This window comes from Mustela putorius, unplaced genomic scaffold, assembly GCF_011764305.1.
Source record: "Mustela putorius furo isolate JIRA1106 unplaced genomic scaffold, ASM1176430v1.1 tig00003853_pilon_pilon_pilon, whole genome shotgun sequence".
Lineage (NCBI taxonomy): Eukaryota > Metazoa > Chordata > Mammalia > Carnivora > Mustelidae > Mustela > Mustela putorius.
The window spans coordinates 41,849,067-41,867,679 of NW_025422005.1; the positions used below are offsets into that span (position 1 = coordinate 41,849,067).

At 44.3% G+C, this 18,613-nt stretch overlaps 1 protein-coding gene across 2 annotated transcripts in view; it reads left to right on the plus strand.

Moving 5' to 3' along the window:
• The window catches only part of GPX7 (glutathione peroxidase 7), a 28,082-nt gene that overhangs the window by 632 nt on the left and 8,837 nt on the right, over positions 1–18,613 (plus strand). The window contains exons 2-3 of one of the 2 annotated variants that reach the window (XM_004774448.3): positions 4,725–4,986; positions 6,624–7,493. In XM_004774448.3, coding sequence (XP_004774505.1) covers positions 4,725–4,986; positions 6,624–6,787 — 426 coding nt within the window. In that variant the 3' untranslated portion in view covers positions 6,788–7,493. Of the gene's footprint in view, positions 1–4,724; positions 4,987–6,623; positions 7,494–18,613 lie in introns of those variants that run through there. The other variant, XM_045064529.1, reaches the window with a different exon arrangement.

Sequence of the window (18,613 nt, forward strand, 5' to 3'; positions counted from 1 at the left end):
GCGGCAGCCTCGGCCCCTCCCGGGCTGGGCCTGGGTGCTCGAGCCCCGCGACCCAGGACCCAGAGGGTGTGGCTCCGAGGAGGCTCCGCGGCTCTGCCCTGGCTCCCACCACCCCAGGCATTCCCCGCGGGGTGCAGCGCCCCCAGATCCTGCTCTGGGTCTGTCCCGTGACGACGTGGCACGGCCCCGGCACACAGTGAAACCCGAAACTCTCCCAGCGGACGAGGATTTCCCTCCCAGCGAGCGACTTTGGGCTTTGGAGTCCGGACCTCTCCCAGAGGCTGATCGCCTCGGCCCAGCCTTTGTCATGCACGGGTCGGAAAGTAACCCCAGCATCCTGCCGCCTTTGTCTCTCCCACCCCCAGTTTCCGCGTCTGGAGCTGGGATTGTTGCTGCTCTTGAATCTAATGAGAGCACTGTGAAAATGAATGCGCAGTGTATTGGGGGTTATCTGTTCAGATCTCCCTTTAGAGGGGACACTGGGGCCAGCAGAGGAAAGGTTATTTGCACAGGGTCACACAGCTCTAGAAAGTACAGAGCCTGGAGGAGAATCACACACCCATCTGTGGACTTCTCTAGGCAAACTCCTAAGATGGCAGCTGCGGCTGGGCTCCACATCACCCAGGCTAACTGCTATCTCCTTAGCTCAGAGAGGACTCAAAGAGAAATGTGCCTGGGTGAGTCTTGGAAACAAAGATGAGTTTTGGCAAGACCAAGAACATTCCAGGCAAAAACTGTTCATACCAAGGCTCAGAAGCAAACAGCAAGAAGGACGGAGGATGGGTGGGTGGGCTTCAAGGGTTCTGCTTGCAGGAGTATAAAGCCTGAGGCTTAGTGGTAGAAGATGAGGCTGAAGGGAGTAGGGAGGGCCCGAGAGGGGCGTTGAACACTATATTCAGAGGCCTAGATTTTGCACTGGGTGTAATGAAGAGTGCTCAAAGTCCATTTCCCAAGATGGACCGGAGACAAAAAAAAAAAAAAAAAAAGAAGGACAGAAAAGAAAGAAATGAACCTAGGTAGGGCCTTGTTGTGGGAAAGGTAGGGAGTTGGTAATGGACACATAGGGACAGCATCCAGATTTGGAAGGACTGCACAAAAATGGCTATCAGCATTTTTCTCCTGGGAGAAAGTCTTTAGTGAAGAATGCACTTTCTAAACCTTAAAATGCCCAGTTATGCTGGGAATCCTGGGGGCAATATTCCTTGTCCTGATTGTTCCCCAAGGTGTTGTGAATTTCAAATGAGACAATAGTGTGGAAGTGACATGGGAAACAAAGGCAAAAGAAAAAATTAAGTTTCCTTACCGCCTACAGCCCATTGACAAGTCCTTGAAACAGGTTGATGCTCTTCTAGGAGCTCAGCTACCTCGATGCTGACACTTTGCTAAGGGCAAGAGGCAATCTTAGCCTGACCTCCCAGGATCCTGTGTGTCTACTTTAACATACAAGCATTCCTTTGGAAACTTCCTTTGTCTCTACCCTCTAAGATATATGTCAGCAATCATCCTCCAAGCAAATGACCTACTGATATACATATGGAGGGCCTCAGGACTGAGTTTTTACTAAACAGTAATAAATAACCTTTTCCCAACAATGGCTAGCCCCCTCAGGATCCTGGAAACCTTGTTTCCAAAATACCTTGGAGGCTTGTGCTGTCCCTAACCCCATCTCAACCTGAAAGTATATAATGAGCCACAGCTCATGACCCCAGTGCAGCTCGTTCTACCCATGGGTCCTGTCCTCATGCTTGAATTAAAGCACCTTTTTGCACCAGACTTCTCAAGAATTCTTTCTTGGCTGTCGGCTCTGAAACTCAACATTTTCCTACATCAGAAGAACCTGGTAGAGTGCTCTATACCTGTGTTTGGTGGGCCCCCGCAGGAAACTCATCCAGGACTGAGGACAAAAAGCCAGTAAGAGTAGGGCCCATTCCCAGTCAGGTCTTACCTTCCTTCTAGTGCAGGCTGACAGAGAGCTCCAAATTTAGCTCTGCTATATCATTCATTCATTCATTCATTCATTCATTATTATTGAGCACCTACTGTATGCTAAGTACTAGGCCGGTGCTCGGGATACAGTGGTGAACAAAACAAACAAGTTTCCACTTTAATAGAGCTTATATGAAATGAAAAAGAGAGAGACCATAAACAGAAACAGAGAAGTGAACAAGGTAATTCCTAGTACAGTGGTACTAACTGCTAAGACATAAATAGAACAAAGTCTATTTATTTTTAGAATTAATAAGGCACTCAGAATGTGAGGAACAGAAATCTTGGAGAAAAATGACCCAGAGAAGTGATCCCAGAATTCTGAGTGTTTAATACTCTAGGTCATTGGTAAATCCTAAAAAGTACAGGAATGAGAAGCCAAGAAATCAATCCAAAAGGAATTGAAACAAACAAACAAACAGAACAAAATCACATACCTACCAAGAGATCAAGTAAGAATTTGAACCCAGGCAGTCCAGGTCCAAAGCCCAAGCCCATAATTGCGAGGTTTAAAGGGAAACCAGGAATAGTCGTTCCAAGGAAGCTGTAAAGGATTCTGTGAATGAATCCAAGCTGGGTCTACTACTTGGATGATAGGGGCCATTTATTTACCTGTAAATAATTACTGACTCATTATGTGTATCTTAATAGTCTTTTTTAAAAAATTGAAAAAGATTTCCTGGCTCCCAGTACCTGCGTGGCACTGGGTCCAACCCTGGAGACAAAGCCATGAGCAAGAGGTTACGGTTTGTGCTCTCAGGCTAACTGGGAAGGCTGTCATTTAGACCAGTGTTGAGTATGGATGAATAGGTGACCACCTGGGAAAGCACTTGTCTCCGGTGTGAGCTTATGTACCTGTGGGCCTGAGTGTAGCATGTATGCGAATGGTTTGTTTACTTCTGTGTGCACACTTGAGTCTGTGTGTTTGGCTAGACATACATATAAATTAGCTATGTGTATTTGGGTGTATCTGCCCATCCGTGTTTTGGTCACTTTAAGGATAAACTTTTTGGTTTCAGGAATGGAACTAGAAACCGAATTTCCCTCTTTCTAAAAGAGTGGGCAGATGCACAAATGTAGGTTAAAAATAAGAAACCTTTAATGTTCTCATTGCCCAGGTATCCAGTCTGGTGCAAAAAGGTGCTTTAATTCAAGCATGAGGACAGGACCCATGGGCAGAATGAGAAGAAGAAAGAGGAAGACTGCTAACTAGGGAAGGGAGTTAAGGGTCCTAGTTTCTCACCACCACAGGCAGAATATGACATGCTGACACCAATGAGGGAGGTGGCTCCATAGGATGGGTCCTTCCTTGTCTGGTGGAGGCAGGGTAGGAGAGTTATAACTCAACAGTTCTCATCATCCAGCCAAGTAGTTGTCAACTCCTCTAGGAGACCTACAGCAATGTTTGGAGACATTTTTGACTGCCAAAACTAGACATCTGGTGGGTAGAGGCCAGGGGTACTGCTAAGCTTCCTACAATGAATAGGATAGCCCCTGCATAATAAAGAAATATCTAGTTCAAAATGTCCCTAGTACTGAGGTAAGAAACTCTGCATGGCCTGAGCAATTTGTGCCTGTGCATGCCTAGTGTGAGACTGCCCCTGGGAGGTGGCCCTCTTTACAGAGACAGCTAGTATAATCCCTGCTCTTCTAGAAAAGCGGCCAAAGAGATAGGGTCAGGCGGCCCAGACACAGGGTAAGATTTAGCAATTTTTTTTTTAAGATTTTATTTATTTGAGAGAGAGAGAGAGCACAGAGGAAGAAGCAGAGTCCCTGCTGAGCAGAGAGCCCAATGTGGGGCTGGATCCTAGGACCTCAGGATCATGACCTGAGCTAAAGGCAGACGCTTAACCCACTGAGCCACCCAGGCGCCCCAGATTTAAGAATTCTTTAACAATGTATAACTAGAAGCTAAAAACAGCACTGGTGCCAAATTTCTAACTGCAGTATCATAACTGAGTTCTACCAGCCAGCTTTGTATTTATCACCTAGAGGCTATAAATAAATGCATTTATTATAAAGTGATAATAAATTTAAGGATTAGTTAAGTTAGACTCAAGAAAGTGATATTTGTGCGCTGGAGGGAGAGGGGCAAAATGGGATGGATTGCCGTGGGGTCCTTTTATGAAGAAAATCCATGTCTGTCTATATACCGCAGCAGGTGACTGTGTGCACACTAACTTATTCATTCCGCACACACTTTCTGCTTTCTTTTCCATGTGTTAAGCCCAGGAATGAAGCAGGCGTAGTCTTCAGTGGGTTCACAGTGAGTTTATTACAAGGGAGACCATCTAAAGTGATGAGTGCCGGTTGACTGAGCCAGAAATTGAACCCAGATCTGCCTTTCCACTCCTCCACATTACCTCCTGATGGGAGCTCACCAGCGTGTGAGTCTCTTTCTGTAAATGTGTGTGTTTATGGGCACGTGTGATGTGCTCTGATATATTTTGTATCTTGGGGCATACGCATCCCCATTTATGGATAGTGTGTTCTCATCCTCATGTGTGTTCATGTATGTGTGTGCACACATATCTGCGTGTTTGATTTCATTTGTGCCTGCATGTGTTCTTCTATCTATGCGAGGACTGCATGTTTACATATGTGTACGTTGTGTCTTTGTATTTATGAGAAAGCATTAATTATTGGGGAGCTCACTGTGTGGGCGTGTTAGGTCATGTACAAGTGCATGACTCATCACTGGGTTGTGTATGTGTCTGGGTTTTGTTTTTGGTGCCCAGGTGTCCCTGGTGGTGAATGTGGCTAGCGAGTGCGGCTTCACGGACCAGCACTACCGAGCCTTGCAGCAGCTGCAGCGGGACCTGGGGCCCCACCACTTCAATGTGCTTGCCTTCCCCTGCAACCAGTTCGGCCAGCAGGAGCCCGACAGCAACAAGGAGATCGAGAGCTTCGCCCGCCGCACCTACAGTGTTTCTTTCCCCATGTTTAGCAAGGTCGCAGTCACTGGTACCGGTGCCCACCCTGCCTTCAAGTACCTGATCCGTGAGTCCTGATCCTTTCCCTCATCTTCCTGTAGCTGGCTGAGGCCATGGCTCCCTGGGCAGCAGAAGCCACTGGAGGGCTGGGTGACCTGGGGTCCCTTCCAGACCCCTACATGTAGGTTCGTGGTCTGTTCCAGCACTAATCTTTGAGGGTGGGCTGAGAGGTATTCCTACCTTAGAATATCTCTAACCCCACCTCACCCTGCTGCCTTGAGGTTCTCCCTTACTCTTGAAGACTTCTCTGGGATCCTGTTTTCATATGCAGGGGTTCTTAAAAGGAGACTGGGCCCTCAGATTTAGTCAACATGAATTAGTCGAGGTTATGGACTTAGGTTAGAGAAACCAAGGCACAGACAAGGGATGCCGCATGCCTGGAGAAGGCTGACCAAGATGGCTGACAGGTATCTCCTTTCCTGAGTTAGGGGCAAAGTTTGTAGACCATGGGAGGGAAACCTTTGGAGCCAAAAATACCAGATCTTAATATTTCAGAAATAGATCCCTTCTGCATCCCCAGGAGCCTCAGAACCACAAGACGGGGTCATGGGCCAAGCTTGTCACTGTGGTCCTGTTTCCTCCCTTGGGCCTTCCTCTTCCTTTTGGGGGCTCCATTTTTGCCTTCTATTCCATGCTTCTGACTGCCTTCCTATCCCTCACCACCACCCCCCCTTTATTTGGAAGAGTAAATGAAAAACAACAGTGTAGCAAACAAAAGATCCCTTACTGAGGCAGATCTGAATTTTGCTCTATGGGTCAATCCTAATATTTGCTTTTTTCCCCCCTGTGTGTTTTTATTAGTTCCTTTCCAGTTCCCATAGTTATAGATCAAACCCAACACTGCTTGAGAAGCAACTGGGGAGCTCTTAAAAGTGCTTTAGACTGACACCTACTGAATCAGAGCCCAAGAATCTGTTGCTTTTAGCTCCCCTCCCCCACCATACCACCACCACCACCATGATTCAGATGCAACCAGTCCACAGACTAACATCTGGAAACTATTAAGATTTCATTAGAGAATAGAGTGTAGACTATTCAGTAGTTGGAGAACATTACGAAAGGAGGATCTGATACTGCTTTATCAAGCACTTCACAATCCTAAAGCAATAGTTCTCAACCTTGGAGCCATACTGACATTTCCTGGAGAGCTTTTAAGTAATACTGATGGCTAAATCTTAACACCAGAGGTTCCGATTTAAGTAGTCTGGGGTGTGGACTGGGCATCAGGATTTGATTTGATTTGATTTTAAAAATTTTATTTACTTGAAAGAGAGAGAGTAAGAAAGTGAGAGAGAGAGAGCACATGCATGGGCAGGAAGGAGGGGCAGAGAGAGAGGGAGGGGCAGAGAGAGAGGGAGAAGCAGACACTCCGCTGAGCAGGGAGCCCAATGCAGGGCTCAATTTCAGGACCCCAAGATCATGACTTGAGCTGAAGGCAGACACTTAACCAACTGAGACACCCAGGTGCCCCATGGGCATCAGGATATTTAAAAGTTCTTTAGTTAATTCTAACTAATAGAAAAAAAAAAAAAATTCTAACTAATAGAACCACTGCTTCAACGGAAGGATGGACACCGGTAATGGAATTCCAGGAGAGGAGGCACAGGGAAGCACACTTTGCTCTCCTTCTTCCTTTTTCTCTAGAGACTTCTGGGAAGGAGCCCACCTGGAACTTCTGGAAATACCTAGTGGCCCCAGATGGAAAGGTAGTCGGGGCTTGGGACCCAACTGTGTCGGTGGAGGAGATCAGGCCCCAGATCACAGCACTCGTGAGGAAGCTCATCCTGAAGAAGCGAGAAGAGTTATAACCACTTTCTCTCCTCTCCCCCGTCCTCCCACCCCTGCCATCCTCCACCTTGAATGGGTGACCAAAGCAAACTCAGTGGTGCTCAGTGGTGCTTAGAGGGAGAACTATGGACTCTCCTTCCTCCATTTTTAACCCACCTACCCTATCACATCTATGGGGGGGGGCGGATTTCTAGTATTTGGGTTATTTGAGTCTTAGAACAACCTATAGGAACTCTTGGGCAAAAAGAGCTCTTGACCAATGAATCACCAGCGAATAAGAACCTCTAGCCCATGAAAACATGTGGCAAATAGAAGTATATCAAGAAATAATCTCCTGCCTATTAAGAACTCTGTAAAATGGGACCAATTCCTACCTCACAGGGCTGTTGTGAGGATGAGGATGAAAGATCTATGAAAGTGTCTAGGGCAGTGCCAGTTCACTAGGAGGCATTCAATAATTTTTTTTGCATATAAACCATAAAATAATTTGTAATCAATAAAAACTTTTGCCCAACAGGAATTTCCAGCCATTGAGAATCCAAGGCCAAAGATTTATTTGTTACTGTAATTGATTTCCTCTGTATTATTATTTTTTTAATCACAAAGTAATGCAAATACATTGTAAAATAATACAGGATGATATAAAATAAAAATGAAGATATCCCCCTTATTTTCTATATCTCACTCCCTGGAGGTAAATAAATACTGTCAGCAATTTGGTACAAAGACTTCCTAATTTTTTTTTATCAAGCCAATGATTATTGCCCAATAAGAATTCACAGACCAAAACTACACTATAATAACAAATAGGCAAAGGATGTGAATAGATAATTCACGGAATAATGTAGATGGATAATAAGGATATGAGAAGATACTCAGCCTCATTAAAATATTATCATTATTTTAAATGATAATACCCATAGTTGGTAAGGATGTGGGGAAATGGCATTCATAGTAACTGTTGGTGGGACATAGTAACTGTTGGTGGGACAATACATAGTAACTGTTGGTAGCACAAGTTTTTAGATGGTGATTTGGCAGTATCTTACATCATTTTTCATCCTAGAAGTCTCCCAAACTGTGCAAATATATATGTACAATAATATGTATGTACATTGTTCATAATAGTGAAAACTGGAGGGACAACTTGGTGGCTCAGTAGGTTAAGCATCTGACTCTTGATCTCATGGTTGTGAGTTCAAGCCCTGTGCTGGGCTCTATACTAGGTATAGAAAGCCTCCTTATACAAAGAAATGAAAAACAAGACAAGTATCCAATAGTGAAAATTGGATGCAACCCTGTATCCATCAATATGGCCTGATAATGAATTATGGAACAAATTCAAATGGCACACTAATACAGTTTTAAAATGAATGAATTCGGGGCACCTGACTGGCTCCGTCAGTAGACCATGCAACTCTTGGTCTCAGGGTTGTTTTGAGCCCCACATTGGGTGTAGAGATTACTTAAAAATAAAATATTTCAAAAAATATAATTCATTCTTCTTATTTTAATTTTTTTTAAAAAGATTTTATTTATTTATTTGACAGACAGGGATCACAAGTAGGCAGAGAGGCAGGCAGAGACAGAGAGAGGGGGAAGCAGGCTCCTTGCCGAGCAGAGAGCCCGACATGGGGCTGGATCCCAGGACCCTGGGATCATGATCTGAGCTGAAGGCAGAGGCTTTAACCCACTGAGCCACCCAGGCACCCCTTATTTAAAATTTTTTTTTGTTTTAGTTTTTTTTTTTTTAAATGTTATACCCAGTGTGGGGCTTGAACTCAACCCTGAGACCAAGAGTCACACACTCTACTGACTGAGCCAGCCAGGTGCCCCAAAATGAGTGAAGTAGATTTCTATAAGCTACCATAGAAAAAGTTGTCCAGAAGTGATAAAAGGGGAACTTGTAAAACAGAATGAATACGTGCACACACACAAAACTCTAGTATGGGGTGCCTGGCTGCTCAGTCTGTAGAGCATGTGACTCTTGATCTTAGGGTTGTAAGTTCGAACCCCATGTTAGGTATAGAGATTACTTAAAAATAAAATCTTTTTTAAAAAATCCAGTATAAAGAAGTATAATTTTTTAAAGATTTTATTTATTTATTTGAGAGAGAGAGAATGAGTGAAAGAGAGACCATGGAGTGGGGGAGGTCAGAGGAAGAAGCAGACTCCAGCTGAGAAGGGAGCCCCATGTGGGATTTGATCCTGGGATTCTAGGATCATGACCCAAGCTGAAGGCAGTTGCTTAACCAACTGAGCCACCTAGGTACCCCAAGAAGTATAATATTTTTATCAAAATTTTTCTATATTAAGTGAGAGAGAGAAGAATATAGACCAAACTATTTCTTTTTTCTTTTCTTTTCTTTCTTTCTTTCTTTTTTTTTTTTTTTGAAGATTCTATTTATTTGAGAGAGGGAGCATGCAGAGGAGGAGCAGAGGGGCAGGCAGACTCCCCAATCCCTGAGCATGGAGCCCAGCACTGAGGTGATGCTGGCCTCAATCTCAGGACCCTGAGATTAGAACCTGAGCCAAAGTCAGATGCTTAACCAACTAGGTCCCCCTAGACCAAACTATTAATGGTGGGTGTCAATGAGGGAGTCAGGGGAAAGAGGGGATAACAGGAGACCTTCACAGTCTTTGTTAATTATTTCTATAATGGTTGAATTTTGAATGTAAAATATGTATTTTACTCTTTATAGAAATACAAAAAGAGGCAGCTAAAAACTGAAGTAATGGGCAAAGTCACTGATTGATAATTCATTAACCATAAGAATTTCATGTCCACTTCTCCCACTAGTGACCTTCTAGAAAAGGTCACTTTTCTAGAAGGTAGACTCAGATGTAAGTCCTGGCTGTGCCCCTGACTCACGGACTGAGCAAATTGTTTCCTCTCTGCAATCTTCCATTTTCCCACTGGACAATGAAAAGTTTGAGCTGTGCTTATAGTTTTTGCAGTGTCCCTTAGTAGTCCCCCTCAAAAGCTACCCAGAGTAAATGAAGGCTCTCTGTGAGCCGACCATAGGTCGTCTCCAGCCTGCCCTTACACAACCTGCTCCAAGTTCCAGCTCTGCATATGCTATGCGTATACACACACACACACACACTGAAATGCAGCAATCATAGAAATGTTCGTGATGGGCCCCTCAGAACCACATTCTCAGTGGACATCTCTGACCTGTCCTGCTGGACTTCTCAGCCACATCTGACATTGCTGACTGCACTCTTCTCCCTGACACATTCTCTTCCCTTTCATGCCACTATATTTCCTGGTTTTATGCTTTTCTCTTTGAGGGCTCCTTCCTTTTCAGATCTGTTGATGTCTCTTCCTCCTGCCCACTCCTTCCCGGTTGCTGTTCCTTGGAGTACCAGGCTGGTTTTTCTTCTCACTCCATCTCACAGCCATCTCATTTTTCCTCATAGTTTGACCACCATCAATGCCCTATTTTTTTTTTAAGATTTTATTTATTTATTTGACAGACAAATCACAAGGAGGCAGAGAGGCAGGCAGAGAGAGAGAGGGGGGGGAGCAGATTCCCCGCTAAGCAGAGAGCCCCACACGCGGCTCGATCCCAGGACCCCGAGATCATGACTTGAGCCAAAGGCAGAGGCATTAACCCACGGAGCCACCCAGGCGCCCCAATGCCCTATTTTTTTAAAAAGATTTTATTAATGGGGCACCCGGGTGGCTCAGTCGTTAAGCGTCTGCCTTTGGTTCAGGTCATGCATGATCCCAGGGTCCTGGGATGGAGCCCCTCATCAGGATCTCTGCTTCTCCCTCTCCCACTCCTTCTGCTATGTTCCCTCTCTCACTCTGTCTCTGTCAAATAAATAAATAAAATCTTAAAAAATTGAAATTAAAAAAATACATAAAATATTTTATTTATGTATTTAGAGCTAGTGCGGGGAGAGGCAGAGGGAAAGGGAGAGAGAATCTCTAACACGCTCCAAGCTGAGCACAGAGCCCATGATGGAACTTGGTCTCTTAACTGAGATCATGACTTGAGCCAAAATCAAGAGTCAGGCAATAAAGCAACTGAGCCACTGAGGCGCCCCACCATGTATGCCCTACTGACACCCAAATCTCTACCTTGTATCTAAACTGGACTCCTATTCACCTGCCTAGTGGGCATGTCTACAGAAATTGCAGTTCAACGCTTCTAGAACTTAACTCATCACCGCTCCCTGACACACCTCTCTCCCTTCCACTCAGCCTTCACAAATCCCCAGAGCCTTTCCTTTCACATACCACTCACTTACTACACTATTATTATTTAAGAGACTGGTTTCCCCTCTCTCCTTAGCTCAGCACCTGGCCTTCAGGATATATATAATTTAACTATAAAGTAAGCATTCTGAGCACCAACTCCCTGCTGTCCCTGACTAGGACCTATCTAGAAACCAAAGACGAGCAGTTTCCCCCAGAGATTTAGAGTCTAGCTGAGGATTTCGCAGTCCCAAGTAGGCCTTCAGTCCTGTGCTTTTTCAGCATTCTGTTGCTCCCATTGTCCCCTCTAATGGGCAAGAGTTCCCTAGGGGAAAAAATGTTCACTTTAAATCCTTATCAACTGTTACCTTAGTCATTGGCTAACCAGTATCTGCTAACAGCTCAGTTTTTTCTGTTGTTGTTGTTGTTTGTTTTGTTTTTTAAAGATTATTTATTTATTTGACAGAGATCACAAGTAGGCAGAGAGGCAGGCAGAGAGAGAGAGGAGGAAGCAGGCTCCCCAATGAGCAGAGAGCCCGATGCAGGGCTTGATCCCAGGACCCTGGGATCATGACCTGAGCCGAAGGCAGAGGCTTTAACCCACTGAGCCACCCAGGCGCCCCTAACAACTCAGTTTAAATTAATCCCTTGGTAATTAGCTAACACTTGAGTACTTAATATCTAGTTTTCTACTAGCACTTTAGTTATTTTCTAACACTTTATTTATAAGCAATATATTTTATTTATCAGGTTTTATCTTAGCACTTAGTAGTTTAGCTTTCTGCCAAGCCTTAATTATTAATCAATATTTTGGTTGTCTGTTTAAATCCTATGCTGATCCCTTAGCTATCTGCTATTAGTTTAGAGTAAATTAGCAATCCAGAGACCACCAGGTAGGAGTTTGGAGAGGGATCACTTCTGGCTGTGGATATGACAAAGGCCTTTGTGTTTGGCTGACCTCTCCTTCATCAACTGGTCCCGGGTCCTCTAAGAAAGGGAGGTCCCTCCTAATTGCTTATTTACCTCTCTGAGCTGAGCTGGAATGTGGTGAGAGGAGAGTATGACTATGAGGTGCTTCCTGGAAAGTTGTGGTTGAAAGGGACATTCATTCATCAACAAATATTTCTTAAGTCCCATTTATGTGTCAAGTTCTGCACTAGGGTCTAGGGATATACCAGTGAACAAAACAGGCCTGTTCTCAGCTGCCACGTTACTTCGAGAATAGTGGGAAAGACAAACATTAGTGGGAAAGATAAGCATTAAACAAATAATTACACCAATTATTACATAATTATGACAAGCACAAGGAGGAAGTACAGGGAGGCTGGCCCTGGAGCTATTCTGGAGTTCAGAGGCCTCCCTAAGGAATGACATTTAAGCCAAGAGCGGAAATTTTATTTATTTATTTATTTATTTATAAGATTTAGTTTATTTATTTGAGAGAGAGAGAGTGCACAAGGTGGGGAGGGGCTGAGAGAGAGGGAGAAGCAGACTCCCTGCTGAGCCAAAGGCAGATGCCTAACTGACTGAGCCACCCAGGGGCCCAAGAGGTGAAATTTTAATAAGAGTTAGAGGAAAGAGGGTTGCTTGGGTGGCTCAATGAGTTAAGCATCTGCCTTCGCTCAGGTCATGATCCCAGGGTCCTGGGATGGAGACCAACACTGACATCAGGCATTCTGCTCAGCAGGGAATCTGCTTTTCTCTCTGCTTGTATGCTCTCTCTCTCTCTCTCTCTCTCAGATAAATAAAGAAAATCTTCACAAAAATAAAAAAAGAGTTAGGGGAAAGAAGTGGGAAGTTCTTAAGTAGATGGAGACCCTAAGGAAGGAAGATGCTCAAAAGGATGGAGCCAGTGCTATCTGGAGCCATGTGATAAGGTGAAGGGCAAGAGAGGTAGTCAGGGGCCAGACCGTGCAGGCCTTGTGGAATCCAGGTAAAAAATGAAGGTGACCTGACTTAGCATGACAGAGCCTGTCTTCAGTTCCCAGTCTGAAGGCCAGAAATAAACTCCAGGGCAGAGACAGACACTGAGCTACAGATAGCCAGATTGCTCTGGCTTCCCGGAGGAGGGATCACCATGGAGACTCCTGTGAAAAGCAGGCAGACCTGGCAGATCCCAGTTCCAGCAAGGCCAGCCTGGAAGCTGAGGGAGGGGATTGCCAAGGCCTGGGTCCCTACGAATCACCAAGTGGACTCCACCCTGACAGATGACACAGCAGGTGGTCAAAAGGGTGTACATTTCAGGGGCGCCTGGGTGGCTCAGTTGGTTAAGTGACTACCTTCAGCTTAGGTCATGATTCTGGCGTCCCGGGGATCTTTTGAGTCCCACATCGGGCTCCCTGCTCAGCAGGGAGTCTGCTTCTCCTGTTGACCTCTCTCCTCTCATGCTCTCTCTCTCTCATTCTCTCTCTCTCTCTCTCAAATAAATAAATAAAATCTTAAAAAAAAAAAGGTACATTTCAAAAATGAAACACTGCCTTAGGTCTCACAAAAACCTCTGCAGCTTCCTCTCTTCCCCACATTTCCTTTAGTCCCTACATCTTAGCTCTCACCTGTGGCTTTTACCGCTTTGTGTTAGGATGGAGATTTGTGAGCTATAACAGGAACCCAAAGTAAACACATCCTCAAATAAAGTTAAAGTTTATTTCTAGCCTATGTAAAGGACCTTTAGCCAGGTTAATGGCTCTTCCATCCTCAGGATATTGCCATCACCTGCATAACCCAAGACAGCTGGCCACCTCAATCCTAGTCCTTTTTTTTTATAAAAAAAAGATTTTATGTATTTGTGTTATGTTATGTTATGTTATTTATTGAGGACGTGTGAGCAGGGATGGGGTAGAGAGAGAGGGAGAGAGAGAATCTCAAGCAGACTCTGTGCTGAGCACAGAACCTGATATGGGTTCCTCAATCCCAACATCTTGAGATGATGACCTGAGCTGACACCAGAGTTGGAGCTCACCACCAAGCACCCTCAACCCTATACTTTTAAGTGAGGGCACTATAGCACATCCTACAGGTCAGACGAACTTGACCAAATAGCCACTCAGACAAGGATGACTGAGAAATAAAGTTTTTATTTGTATGGTAACATGCCCAGATGAAAATTGGGAGTTTCATTAACATAGAAGAAGGGGAGAACAAATAGCCCCAATAGTTGGGTTCTGGAACAAAACCCCCCACATCTTAACATCTTTCAAATCTCTCCCTGTTCTTTCCTGCTACCATTATCCTAACTCAAGACTTATCATCCTTCTTGCTCATCAGCTTGGTTCCAGCTCCCTTCTCCAATCCATCCTTCATGTCACAAGCTAAATGATGTTCCAGAAGCAAATCTGAGCATATCATCTCTCTGCTTCAGTGTGTCCTCCATTCCTATTCTTGGAGTAAAGGCTTAATTCCTTAATCTGTCATTCCAAGTCCTTGTGCCTCATTTTCCTCCATTTCTTGCCATATTCTCTTTACCCATTGCACAGGTAAAAAATATTCTCACTTTCCTTGATATTGATATTGCCTTATCCCTCTTTGAGTATAGGAAATGCTTGGCTCAGAGTGGGTGTTCAACTGACCTCGTTGTTGTCAAGTGTATTTCTGAATGTCCCAAAGGCTGTCTGAGCCCCTGCATCTGGTAGGCTTTTCCCACAGAAGGGGTGACCCATTTCAGTGAGATGGGAAAGTCCGGTTAGAAGACCCCTTCCTCTAATCCCTTAGAATATAAGTGCTCTACTCCGATCGTATGGCCAACTGAGCCCTGCTCATCATTCTCCAGTGGGAGTGCCAGCGCCATGGCTGTCTTTGGTACTAGTGAAGATTACACGGGGGCATATGTCTATTAAAAAATTATTTGTTATTGGGGCACCTAGGTGGCTCAGTCGGTTAAGGATCTATCTGCCTTTGGCTCAGGTCAAGATCTCAGGGCCCTGCAATCGAGCCCCAAGTCAGACTCCCTGTTCAGCGGGGAGCCTGATTCTCCCTCTCCCTCTGCCACTCCCTCTCCTTTCGTATTCTCTCTCTCAAATAAATAAATTAAATCTTTTTTAAGAAATTATTTGCTGTTTTCCCAAAATTCAATTTTAACTTGCCACCCATTATTTTATCTGGCAACCTTTCCCTGGATTGAACACCATGCAGTAAGCTGTTGAGCTAATGCATCTAAGATCCTTTCAACTCCAAGAAACAAAGATTCTAACTTCTGGTTTGTCTTGTTCCTCCCAATGAAAGCAGAAACTCTTCTCAGGATTTAAGTAGAAAAGCAGGGAAAAATAGTTAACAGGTTAATAAATATGATAAATGACAATACCCACTTACTAGCTGTGTAACCCTGGAACTACCCCTTAACCTCACGAAACCACCATCACTTCATCTAGCCAATAAAAGGAAATCAAGATGTTACCTAAAATCACTGGGCACTGTGCTAGATAACTTCTATGTGTTCTCTCACCTGGAATATTCAGACAAAGAAATGTTTAAGAAGGCACTCTGCAAGTGGAAATGGGCTGTAACAAAAATGAAACAGTATTATCATCAGAGCAGTACTTGTCTGCACTTGATTTCCTTTACTGACTCTTGTCAGTAAAGGATTGGAAAGAAGCTTCCCAAGGATGGTCACACTGCAGAGGAAAGACATTGTCTAGAACTCTAGAGTATAGACAGGTGGTTTTTAATTATGGGTGATTTTGCTCGCCAGGGAATATTTGGCAATACCTGGGGACATTCTTTGTTGTCACAACTGGGGGATGGGCACTACTGGCATCTAGTGCATAGAGGCCACAGAAGCTTCTATAATGCACAGGACTGTCCACCATAACAAAGAATTATCTCAAAACGTCAATAGGCTGAGAAATCCTAGTCTAGAGTATTGCAAAGCAGGATTCACATCCCAGCTCTGCTACTTAGCAGCTGGGTGACTCATAAACAAAGTACTTTACCTCTCTGGGCCTCAGTGTCTTCCTCTGGGACGTGGGGATATTAATGGCACTTAACTCATAAGCCTATTGGGATGATTAAATGCTAATACACCCACAAACCACTGCAGTGTCTGACACATAGTAAATATCCAGTAAATGATAGTTCTTCCTGTGGTTATTTAGGAATTACTGTCTCTGTTTAAAAGACAGGAAATAAAAGCTCAGAGAGGGGAACATACTTGCCCAAGATCAAGAGAAAAGGCAGTTCAGTCCTAGGGTTGGCAAACATCACTAAGAATCTTCTGTAAACAAATGCTGTGGTTTTCATATTACATTATAATAACAATATCTTGAAAATACTGTTTACACTAACTCACCACCTTGAAATTATAATAGCTAATAGACCAATCTCTAGATCTTGTTATTTAATGTTTAAGAAAGACATTAATGGGGTGCCTGGTTGGCTCAGTGGATTAAAGCCTCTGCCTCGGGCTCAGGCCATGACCTCGAGGTTCTTGAGCAGAGAGCCTGCTTCCCCCTCTCTTTCTGCCTGCCTCTCTGCCTACTTGTGATCTCTGTCAAATAAATAAAATCTTTTTTAAAATTTTAAAAAATTAAAAAAGAAAGACATCCATAAAATAAATATATTTTTAAAAGATTTTATTTATTTATTTGACAGACTGAAAGGGAAAGATAGAGCACAGCAGGGGGAGCAGCAAAGGGAGAGGGATGATGTGGGGCTTGATCCCAGGACTCTGGGATCAAGATCTGAGCTGAAAGCAGACACTTAACCGACTGAGCCACCCAGGCGCCCCATAAAGTAAACATTTTTTTTTTAATATTTTGAAGGGCACCTGGGCAGCTCAGTTGGTTAAATGTCTGACCTCAGCTCAGGTCATGACCTTAGGGTCCTGGGATCAAGCCTCACATCCGGCTCCCTGCTCAGCAGGGAGCCTGCTTCTCTCTTTCCCTCTCCCTCTGCCCCTCCCCCTGCTTGTGCTCTCTCTCCCTGTCTCTCTCTCTCTCTTAAATAAATAAAAACCTTTAAAATATATATTTTGATAATAATTCTATATAACTGATATTCTTGTTATCCTAAGTAATTTACTTTTTGCCGTTAAAAGTACTCTTCTGAATAGGGGTCCATAAGTCTTCATCAGACTGCCAAAGGAACCCTTGGCTAAGCAGACCTGAGTGCCAGTCCTGCCTGGACTGCTGTGTGACATTGGGTTTGTTATTTCTCAGGGGCACAATCACCCCTGCTTGGCTCACTCCAGGAACAAGTTAATTCTTGGCTGGGAAAGGGCTCTGGAAACTGTTGGCAGCTTCACAATTTTCCCAAAAGTCAGAGCAGAGTGCTTTCTACCTCCCAGCTAAACCCTGTCTCTAGGAGACCTCTCTCCTTTCCACAGGATTTCCACTCCACCCCCTTTACTTTCCATCTGATAAATAAAGAGGCCAAAGTGCACCTTCATTAGTGTACGAGATCCAGCCTCCAGTTTGCTGAGATGCATAGCTCAATAGAAAGGTTTTCTGGGGTACAATAACAATTCCCTCCAATTTTCATATCTGACCTTATAGTGACCCAGAGGACACTACCCCCTTGAAATTCTTCCTCTCTCCTTCAGACAGTGATCACTCTGCAGCCATGGTCCCTACCTTTCCCCTTTCACTGCCCTGTTCTATGATCATCTGTGTGACTCCCCCACCACCGGCGTGTTTCTCACGGGCAGACCCAGATCTGATCCCTCTCAGGGACTCCAGGGCTGAACTCAAAAGTATGGCACACATTAGCATTAGAAGCTGGCCTAGATGAAGAAAGGTAACCTGAAGCACAGAGAAGTATCAGGGAACAGGGAGAGCTAAGCTTTGAGTGCAGAGTGCCTGATGCCCGTGTTTACCCCACACAGCCAAAGCAAAGGATGGAGAAATGGGGGTGTCTTAGGCATCACAATAACTATTTCCTACTCTACCCATTCCTGTAAACAATTAGAAGAGCTAAAGATCTTGTCATCTTGAGCTAGCCCCTGCCCATCTGTCCAATGAGAGACTCAGTGGCTTTCAAACCTTTTTGACATGACTCAAAGTAAGAAATGCATTTTACATTGTGCTCTGGTCCATAATACATATGTACACACATATGTAACTGAAATAAGCATTTTATGAAAGAATACTTTGCTTTACCATCCCACAGTGCACTTTTTCTTTTCTTTTCTTTTTTTTTAAAGATTTTATTTATTTATTTGACAGAGATCACAAGTAGGCAGAGAGGCAGGCAGAGACAGAGAGAGGAGGAAGCAGGCTCCCCGCTGAGCAGATAGCCCGATGCGGGGCTCGATCCCAGGACCCTGGGATCATGACCTGAGCCAAAGGCAGAGGCTTCAACCCACTGAGCCACCCAGGTGCCCCAGTGCACTTTTTCTATTCCATTTAATTATTGTTTTTTATTTTTATTTTATTTATTTTTTTAAGTAGGCACCATGCCCATTATAGAGCCCAGCCTGGGGCTTGAACTCATGACCCTGAGATCAATACCTGAGTTGAGCTCAAAATTCTGACACTTAACGGACTAAGCCACCCCGGTGTTATTAATAATTATTTTTTAAAACTAGCTGTGACTCATTAACTGGTTACATGTCCCACAGGTCTTTTTCAGCTCAATATCCTGTGACTAGCTGAATGGAATAACCAAAGCTCATATAAAATGGGACAACTAGGGGCACCCGAGTAGCTCA